Consider the following 10,970-nt stretch of genomic DNA (forward strand, 5'->3'; position numbering starts at 1 on the left):
CTCTTGGGAGCAGTGATGCGATGGGAGAGGTATACTACCTTCAAGTTCGGCAGCATAAGGGAAGCAACAAAGGATTTGGTTATCATCTATCGAAGCAGTTTGGATAGATGAAGAAGATGCAAAGGACTTGCATAAGTTATGCATTGATGACGCATCAGAGGATGAGTGTTTTGGTGTACTTGATGAAGAGGGAAAGTTGAGTTTTGGTAGCTGGAAAGCCATGGGAGGCAGCGAGAGAGAATGGAGCAGTAGGGGATTGCGTGCAGAGACAACGGCAACAACGGTTTTAGAGCTAGGAGAATAGGCGCAAGCTAAGTAATTATTTCTTGATATTTGCTTTCCTTGTTATCTATTTAATTTCTATGGAGCTTCTTTATAATTTTTCATAAACTAAGTGTTATTGTCATGATGTGATTCTAAATTATGCTTGAAGTAAAGTTGCTTGAGTTTGGAAAAGAAAAGAATTTTGCAAAGGCTTATTGATTTTTATGCTTGAAGTATTGAAATGTTTTCAAAGAATTGACTTCTTTAGTTGGTGAAGAAAAATGATTATTTAACTTACCTTACGAGTACCCAACCCAGCGAGATACTATAGTACTTCATCAGTTCCGGTTACGTGTACGTGTACCTCCCCGCTCTGTTTGAGTACCGACAGAGGCATAAGTGTATGACCAGCTCCCCCGCTCTGTCTGATGCGCACAAGTGTACAACCAGTTCTTACCCCCTCCCCCGCTCTGCTATGTTGAGCTCAACATAAGTGCATGACAGTTGTCTACCACGCTCTGCCTATTCTAATTAGTTTATTGTAGGTGCATGACTAGTTTTCTTTGGGTACAAGTTTGGTAATGTTTTGAGGTGAAACTTATTTACAAAAAGTTGAGTTACAAGAAAGTCTTCAGTTACTCTACTTATTGCTTAAGTGTTCTCATGAGTTGTAGGTGAGCCGTGGCTTCGTTGGTTAAAGTGTTTGACTGACAACTTTGAGATCATGGGTTCAAACCTCACTGATATATGTAGGGTGTGTGAGTTAATAATAAAAAGTTAAAAAAAAAAAAAAAGTGTTCTCATGAACTTTCATTGAAATAATGTAATGATCGTCGCCACATGTTTACCTTATATATTTATTCTTGAAATATTCATATGATTTTTCATTCCATAATTCGGTTTTCTATGATCTATTGGTTCTTTGCATTAAAGTTTGCGAAAGAGAAATGATTTTTAAGGAAACAAGTTTAATTAATTGAATGATAGTTTTAAATTAAATTTTTGTCCTCTCATTAAGTGAGCTTGTCTCACGTTTTTTATGTTTTTCTCAAGACTCTTTGGATTTTTTCGTTTTGCCCAGGTAAGAGATTTCACAAAGGTCGGACGGCACCACATTGAGGCATTCTCCTTATCCACCATCGTCCATCTCCATTTGTAGGATTCGATCATTTTCTACTTTTTTATTCTCTACTTATTTAGACAATGTAACTTATGCTCTGATGTAACCATGATTAGGTAATTTAGGATTCCTAGTATGTTATCGTGGGGTTAGTGACCCCATATTTTGGGTTAGTGGTGGATAATTGTTGTGATGGACTCGGGTGTTTGGGAGTCATTTGAGATGTGTGATATTATAAGTTATTTGTGTATTTACAAGTTTTTGAGTTATCTATTTTTAGAGGAGGTTATGTCGAAATTTCATAAATTTCCTTTATTTTGGTTAAGTAGATCCATCTTGGATTCTAATGGGGAATCTGGGAGCGGGTCTGTCAACTTGGTATCAAAGCATTAGGTTGTTAGGTTATGTAGACTTTTCTTATTTTCTTCTATCTTATGCGCTTGATGGTGTCTAGTATCGATCTCTTAAGTGATGGCCTGACATAGTGGCAGTTTATGAGCTTTGAAGTCATGAGTGGCCTAGTGTGGAGCCTTTTTGAGGGCTCTCTAGTCAACATAAACCAAACTTTTGTGGAAAACAATAACAAATTGGATGTATAACTTTGCCCAATTTTACATGATCCTTTATATGTAGATCAAGTGATCATAGAAAACAAAAGATCCAAAGGATTCTTTGACAAGAATATAAATTATTCCTTGAACAAAATTTGAGAAGTCAACTTTGCCAAAAGACACAAATGATTGTCCTCTACGTTGTTTGAAGGTTTTGAATCCCTTTACGTGTTTTTTAAGAGTGATTTTGTATGGTTGCCGGTAGCGGTTCGGGACATTAAGCGGGAAGCTCCTCTTGGACCGTGCACAACAAGTTATAGGTTAGGGAGTCAAGACTGGGGTTGCCAGCATATAACTTTGTGATGCTTAGGTCAATGACTTGATTTGATGCGAGAGAGTAAAGTTTGGAGAGAGAACTTACTTGAAATAGGCAGGTGTCCCTGTTTATATAGTTTGTGTTGGGAATCGTGCCAGTCCCCCTCGATGTGGGACTGGTTGCTGCTTCGAAGCATGCTCAGGTGCCTGGGTTATGGTCTTCGGCAGTGGCTTTGGGAGGCTCCCCTAAGGGACTCCTCAGTGCCGCCACGCTGTCCGGATGGTGGGCTCGACCCTCCAGTGATTAGCGGCCGATGTACGGCTGGCTCCGGCAACCGTCAAGAGAAGGTGCGATCATGACATTTTCCTCCTTGCGGGGAGGGTGGTAAACAAAGAGCTTTTAAGAATGTCATGTCATATAAGTGAGGAGTTATCATTTGATTAATTAGAATGCATAATAATGTACTTTATATCGAGACATATCCAAGTTGTTGCTGGTTCACCTAACATCACTCAGATATTTAACACGATTACATATCTCAATCATATGTATTCTTATTTCATTGTTTGTCTTGGTTCCTAGATACTAGATGTCAGTACTCTAGTTATATTTTTTGTGTTTTTGTATCAGAGAGGACTTGTCTGAGTGTATTAAACTTTTTATTTTGTAGAATCCTTTTCAAATAATGATATCCTTATCTTATTAGTTAAGGTATGGATTTCCTTATTAGACTCACTTTTTGATCATATTTTCTCATCTTAACCGTTCAGTATCTAGGTATATATGAGTATATCATCTCTACAAATTTCAGTCAAATTGATAATCGTTAAGGCATTCAAAACTGTGATTTAGAGTTAAAAGAACGTACGATTCAAGATGAACCGATTCAATTTGTTCATTGATTTAATATATTTCTAATACCTTAACGATTACCAAATTAACTGAAAATTTGCAGAGATGATCAAGTCATGTATGTCTAAATACTGAACGACTATGATGAGAAAATATGATTAAAAAGTGAATCAAATTAAAGAAATCAGTACCTTAACTAAGGTAAGGAGATCCTTATTTGAAAATATATACGTGTGTGTAGGTACGTAAAGTTTATGTCCTCCTAATATACCTTTTTCTGTATGAAATGTAAAGATAATCTAAACTATCATCACGCAAGAGTCGAAGAGAAGAACATATATTGGTTTGGAATTTCCGGCAGAGCTGCAGCTCTTCCAAAAAAGTTGGACATGATCCGCCAACGCCAAATTCTAGCAGTGCCATAGCCAGCCAATTATATCGTCAATCAGACTCAGCATTACTGGAACGCTAAGTTAATATTGGTGCTTAGCAAATGACAATACATACAAACTCATATTGACATCATACAGTATCCTCTCAACTCTTTCCTCACAATTAATCATGTATTAAACAACTAAATTGACTAATTGTGTGAATGATGAATTGATGATGACCGACCATCACCGTCGTTTAATTAATCAACCTGGTGGCGAAAGAGGATTCCTAACTCCCACAACAAAACAAACTCCTCGAATAGTTTCAACTTCAACTCCTCCCTTCCAACCCTTTTCCGGCCAATTCCATTTCATGTTGAATATTATGACCAATTCTTAATACGTCGGCACCCAATTATGTGTACGTCTTGTTATATTTATTTTGGTTTGGTTAGGCAGACGTCTCTTTCATTAATCCTTCGAATCCTCCATACGATGATCGATTGACATCAATGGTTCTATGAATTGAATCAGTTTTTCAACTTTCCAATATATAGTTCAAATAAGAGAAGTAAAATAGAAACCTATGATCAAAATTAGTGATGGACAAAGAGATCATATCCTTACTATCACGGTGCCTTCATCAAGGTGTCCACGAAATCCTCAATGTTTCCCTCCACAGCATAATACCACACTTTGCATCGGAGCGGATTCAGTACACCTCGGAGTACTTAAACCACTCTATGGGTCCCATCTTTATTAACAGATAAGCCAACGGGGTTACCCGCCAAAAAAAATCAAACCACGGTAAAAACTAAAAACTAAAAACCCAGGATAGTGGTCGCCACCTCATTTCATCTTCTTCACCTTCCCCACGACAGTTAAACCAGAGAGAGAACTTTCATACTTTTCACTCACACACCATGTCCTCCTCCTCCTTCACTCTCCCTGATGACGACTCCGTCCCCACCGTCGGGTCAACCCGCCCGTTCGACGACGATGACTACCTCAGCTACGAGCACGACTCCGTAGTAGTAGACGACGTCTTCGCTACGCCTCAGCCGCTCATTGAGCCTCCATCTCCGCCGTCGATCTTCGCTGCCGGATCGAACGATCCGATTCAGCCGGAGATGCTGCCAGAGGAGGGCGCCGCTCTCAGGGAATGGAGAAGGTACGGCTTCTGATTCCTCTTAGTTTTGCAATTGAATGATTGATCTAGAGCAATATGTTGAATTTGGATTTTTGTGCAATTCAGTTGAAATTATTGGCTTTTGAATTGGTTTGATCTGGGAAGGCAATTGAAGATACGGTGTCGGGGAAGGCGGTGCCGATAGAGGAGACCCATTCTAATTTCGATCAGATTCAGCCGATTCTTTGAGTGAATCAATTTAATCCCATCTTTAACAGAGAACCTCCTCCTCTTTGTTCTTCAATATTTTGAAATTAATTGTCCGTGTAATATTTACTGTTAGAAATTTAACCATGTCGATTGGATTTTTTTGTCTCGATCGTTTGAAACGGTGTTAGTATTAGTGTTAGTGTTAGTATTAGTGTTAGTGTCGTACAGTTGACTGTATTAAATGAATGATTGTGATTGGTCAGTGACTATTGGTTCACATGCACCTCGGTACATACAAGAACTTTCGTTTGTTAACGTAGCTAAACCATGTTAGATTATTTCTAATTATAAATTTGTTTCAATTTTCTTCCAATATCCTAGTTATATACATGTACTAGACACTAAGAGCATCTCCAACAGCTTTCTCAAAATTTCTCTAAAATGAGAAAGCAATAGCTAAAATCTCCAAAAAAATTATGCTTAAAATCCAACAGCTTCTCCATTTTAGAGATTTCAGTATTGAATACAACAATAAAATATACTATATCATTATTAATTATAACAAAAAAACATTATATATGTCATTGTAACAATAAAATACCCAATAAAATATTCTATTGTTGTCTAGAATTCGTTGGAGCACGTGAATAATTTAATTTTGGGGAAGGAAGACTTTGCTGCAAATTTGGGAATGAATGTTTCTTTTTCTTCTCCATCCCCATTTTGGGGAATAAGATGTGGAAGCTATTGGACCTAAAAACAGCTCTATATTCCCCAAAATTGAGAAGTTCAAGAAAATAGAGAAGCTGTTGGAGATGCTCTAACTGAAACACTTGTTTATCCATAAACTTGAACATCTGTTTACGTGTTAAATATGAGCTTAAGTGCACGTTTGATACTTGGGATTACATTAGACTTCCTTATTTTTTAAGACTGTTATATACTTATGTGGGGTGTCTTAAGTTATACTAATATTAACCCTAACCCATATTTGATGTTGCATGAGATTAGAGGGTAGTTTTCTTGGTTTATGGTTTAGAATGATGGTGCTATCTAAGGATGACCTATTTGAGTACCTACAATAACACCATCTAAGGAGGCCAAAATGAAAACAAAATGTTACGTATGCTCATTTATTTTAGTACCCAGTAACACCAAACACAGTACTAACTAAACTTGACTTCTTATTTAGCACAGTCTCATTTAGTCTCATGAAACAAACATGCACACAAGTACTGATCGATCACTAATGATTGACATTATACTAACCTTATCATTTCAGTATTGTTTAGTAATAATACTATATTTAACTTTGGACAAAATACTGGTCACTTCTTATACTTTTGTGATCTCGACAGTTTAGTCCTCATTTTCTGAATTTCAACCGATCAATTTTCATACTTTTCAATCTCACACAATTAGGTCGATCCATCCATCCATTACGGTTAAGTTGTTGACTTTGACATTATTTTCATGCCAGCTTAGCTAGATGCAAGTCACGTCACTTGACAATTGACAATTTCACCCTTACTTTATGAATTCAATTGCACACCCCTCTCTCCTCTTTCTCTGCGCACCACCTCAACTCACTACCACAACTCAACTACAAGGTCTAATTTTAACATTGTCACTGCGATCATACCTATATCTACCCTTCATATAAATGTGATCATGTGGCAACACACACTTTGTATGGTATTTCCCACTGTTTACCTACAATTGCGGTTATAAATAACAATTTATCTGGCTCGAATGGTTCTTAAACTCATCTTCTTTTTTGTAGTATCAAGTTATGAGTTATTCATGAATCAGTTTGTGATAATAAGATGAGACTCACACTCATTCTAATATATATATATATAGTAGTAATTAAACACACGAATCAAATATACTAAAATCATTCACATACATACTTACATATGGTTGTAAACGCATGAAACCTCATACACCAGAATGGTTCGCTTTATTTCCGTTCGTATTCAGCCATTCTCGTTTCAAGTAAGTAAACAAAACCAAAAACACAACACATTAAATGCAATTGCTTTGGAGCATTTGTAAATATAGCCAATAGAAGCAATCGCGCACAACCTTACTAATCGGTTTCTAATCTATGAATATACCTTCAATGAAAATGTAAAACAAACGACTAATTTGACATTACCCAAAAGGCGCAACTTAGAGCAAAACCTAGACTAAGCTAAAACTAAGATATCTCTAAACTAAAAAAAAGAAAAAGAAAAAGAAAATTAGTATGGAGAACTTTGTACCAGACGGAAACCTAGCCAATAAGAGTGGCCGCCGGCGCAAACAACGCCTCCAACGGTGGAGGAAGGTCGTGCATGCGAAAATGATGGTGATCGATGCATAGTCCAAGGACATGCAAATTGATAAATAAACCATTATTGTTGGTCCAATAAGATAAGATAACGTATTCTAGTGCAAATGGTTGGCATGGGGAGCACTACCATTACATTTTTAACAAACTTCGGGGAGAAATCATGCATATTATAAACCCTACCACTTACCTTATCTGACACTTATATCATTATATGTGGCCACTCCACAATTGTCTTTCTTCTCCTTCAACATTGCCCACCAACAAAATCAATCTGGCATCAAAGTTGCAAAGAAGCCCCCCTCTCTCTTATTGGTTCTGTAAATTTAGTTTCTTGGACCATAGACTCGTAGGATGGAGATGATGGGATCCTATTAATATGGTCCCTTTCCCAACCTAACATTAATAAAGTGCTAATTGTACATGGGGACATGGTCCAGTGAAGCTACGAAAGGAGGAATCTTCACTATATTAACTCCCTTGCTGCTTAGCATCTTTTTATTATTTTTCAAGGAGAAAGAAAAATGAATATAATGCAAAAAAAAAAAATATATTAATTGATATCTAATACACAATAAGGATCTAAGCTAAAAGAAGATGTCAAATTCTTCATAATTTCGCCACGTCAGGTATTACTCAAGCCAATATCAAATAAAAAACTCTTGACGTCATCAGAGTCGAGAGCACCATAACAACCGGTCGTATACCACATATTACAATGAATTACGTACATACATCGTCAATGTTACAAATTCTTGGAAGAACTTCTTCATTAACGCATAAGATCTGTTAAACGATATTGTTCGGAAATTAATCATGTAGACTTCAGTAAATTTTTATTTTTAATCATTAATCCTGTAGATTTCAGTGAATTTTTATTTTATTTTGTTTGAATACGTATTATTTTTTTGTGAAAATTACGTATGAAAAGAAATTTCAGACAAGAAAAACTATAGAAAAGAAGAAAATGATAATAATGAAGCAAATTAAAGGAAGAAGATGGTTGAGCGAGTGAGTGAATGAAAAAAGTAGATGACATGCAGCCGCTTTCGCAGTTTGTCGTAGCTCTCCATTCATTTCATTCATCTATCTTATATATAAATTCATTTGATACTTTATTATTTCACATCTTTCTCCATCTCTCTCTTTTCTCTCTCTCTCTCTCTCTCTGTCTAACCATTCGAGGAAGAAGCATGGAGAACCAGAATACTCCTCCCCGAATCTGCATCGTCGGGCCTTGAAAGGAAAAAGAATAAGGGAATTCATGGATTCTTAGGTAGCTTTGTGCCACTGTTTCAGTCCCTCAATGTCTTTCCTTTGTTTTTGTTGTTTATTCCATTCCCTCTTAATCAACGTCATGATGCGCTTTTGGTGTTTTTTCAGGGTTGCGAATTTGGTGGGTAATGTAGAGAGCACTCTGGTTTTGATTATTCAATCACTATGGCCTCGGATTCTTCTGCTCAAGGTATAAATTATGCTCAGGCTTTTTCTGGGTTTTGATTCGTCTTGATTTCTGGTTATTGGGTTGTATTGGTTTGCTTGAGTTGTACGGAAAGTTTGTTTCTTTTTTGAATCAGGATTCTGGGTTTTACTGGGTTGGATGAGTTCTTTATTGTAATTCTGTGTCTTTGTATCAGTTTTTAGATTCATGGTTAGTTTTCAGGATTTCAAATACCTTTATTATGTTCCGCAATAGATAGCTTGATTGTGAAGGTATAGATTTCTGATTTGTTGAGCTGCATTGATGTAATGGAGTGGTGTCATTTTCACTGCAATGTCGTCTCTCTGAACCAATTAGGAGAAGTAAGCTTTTAAGTTTTTAAATGGGTTGATTTGAACGAGTGTGCGAACTCATGTGGAGAGGTGTGCAGAATTGCAGAGCCCTCTGGGGGGAGGATCTGAAAAGTCAACTGGGTTTGTGTTTATTGTTTACTTTCAGAGTTGGTGTGTGAGTTTCATCGCTGCTTTACCTAATTATTTGTCACCGTCCTGATATACAATCTGTATTCTTTGAGGTTTAGTTGGGCTGTCTTAGAATTTCAAGTCAACCATTCTTGGTTATTTGTTACTATTTATTGTAGTTTGTGTTCAATAGTAAGTGAGTTTGACAACACAAATTGTAGTTTGGTCTGGGCCACTTAGTGTGTGTTTACAGTCTGAGTCGGTGGTAGTGGAAGCAGACAGTTTACATGTACATTTTAGTTGCATAGGAATTTGTTATCGTTCCTTTCATGTTTGTGTTCTTTTATAGTTGCCATGCCATGAATATGGACTATGAAGTGAAAGAAGTGCCTTAGATCCCTAATAGAATACGTTTTGGATTTCAAAGTTTTTTGCATTGAAGCATCTTCCCTCTGTTTGACTCTCATGTTCTATACTGATATACGCAATCTTCTCTTTGACATTAGGACTTGCACAAGATCTGTCAAATTGCAGTAACTTAAGTATAGACAAAAAAAGAAAGCTGGTCTATGAAATATCAAAATGGTCACAGGGTGCTTCTGAAGTGCTACAGGCATGGAGTCGTCAGGAGATTTTACAAATTCTATGTGTAGAGATGGGGAAAGAAAGGAAATATACTGGCCTGACAAAAGTGAAAATAATAGAGCACCTTCTGAAAGTTGTTTCTGAAAATCAATCAGGAGGAAATGAGGTTGTAGCTGACCTTAAACCTCAGTCATCCACTGCATCTGGCCAAAGAATTACCAAAAGGCAGAGGAAAACTGAGAATCCATCTCGAGTATCTGTTCTAGAAAATAGTTCTCCCATCAATATTAGTGGTAGCGAATTAGCGAATACTAAATTCTGCAAAAACTCAGCTTGCAGAGCTACCTTAAATCAAGAAGATGCATTTTGCAAGAGGTGTTCATGTTGCATATGTTATCAGTATGATGATAACAAGGATCCTAGCCTATGGTTGGTTTGCAGCTCGGATCCTCCATTCCAGGGTAAATCATGTGGCATGTCATGCCACCTTGATTGCGCTTTTAAACATGAAAGGTCTGGTATTGGAAAAGAGGGACGACGGATGGGACTTGATGGGAGCTTTTATTGTGTATCTTGTGGTAAAGTGAACGATTTGCTTGGGTAAATATTCTTTCATAATAATTTTAGTCACTCCATTTTTACTTTATTTTTTTATCTTGCTTCAAGTTTTACTGATAACAGTGAACACAGTTATTATATTATCCTACCTTTTTAGAGATGACTATTTTATTATTAGAGCTGACTATTTTATATTTATTATTATAAATTTTTATATCAACGTTGAGTAATGCAGCTTAAGACTAGAGAGATGGACATTAGCTCTGAAGATCAACTGTGTTTTCATATAGTGGTTTTATGAGTGTCAGATAATTGACGCTAATAGTGTCACCTAAAAATTGCTGTAATTTATTTCATTTTCGTGCCATATCATTCTTATTTCACTCTTCTGTGGAAACAAAGCCAGCCTGGGAGACTAGCCATCATCTTTTATGCAACTACCTTAGTGAGATGACTGCTCTTAGTCAGTGATAGGCGATCTTGCTGAAGAAGTATTTGAGCAGTTTTTTTGTTTCTCTTTTGATTAGCTGTCAGGTAGTGTTCGTCTTTCTTCAGTAAAATCAGCAAAACTATCTCTGGTGATACTTATCTTGGGAGTTAGAAACATAAGACCACATAAACAACACGTGTTGGATGGATTTACTGGGCATGCTTCTAGCTCCCCTTCCCAAAACAACTGCTAAATTTTCATTAGACTACTGAAAAGTTATTAATATTATCATTATATATATATATATATATACACACACAGAGTATCAGGTGCGGACGTCCGCA

The 10,970-nt window shown here is 36.7% G+C and overlaps 1 protein-coding gene and 1 non-coding gene across 2 annotated transcripts in view; both read left to right on the forward strand.

The window, feature by feature from the left end:
- Positions 1 to 4,400: 4,400 nt before the first annotated feature.
- LOC101294843 lies at positions 4,401 to 5,187 on the forward strand. The gene is made up of 2 exons (XR_184565.1): positions 4,401 to 4,648; positions 4,772 to 5,187. It is a non-coding gene; the product is annotated as an uncharacterized LOC101294843 (transcript).
- Positions 5,188 to 8,289: 3,102 nt separating this feature from the next.
- LOC101303691 (protein VERNALIZATION INSENSITIVE 3-like) overlaps positions 8,290 to 10,970 on the forward strand; it is a 5,998-nt gene continuing 3,317 nt past the window's right edge. The window contains exons 1-3 of the mRNA XM_004296393.1: positions 8,290 to 8,427; positions 8,535 to 8,616; positions 9,560 to 10,238. Coding sequence (XP_004296441.1) covers positions 8,592 to 8,616; positions 9,560 to 10,238 — 704 coding nt within the window. The 5' untranslated portion in view covers positions 8,290 to 8,427; positions 8,535 to 8,591. The remainder of the gene's footprint in view (positions 8,428 to 8,534; positions 8,617 to 9,559; positions 10,239 to 10,970) is intronic.

Source organism: Fragaria vesca, linkage group LG4, assembly GCF_000184155.1.
Source record: "Fragaria vesca subsp. vesca linkage group LG4, FraVesHawaii_1.0, whole genome shotgun sequence".
Taxonomy (NCBI): Eukaryota; Viridiplantae; Streptophyta; class Magnoliopsida; order Rosales; family Rosaceae; genus Fragaria; species Fragaria vesca.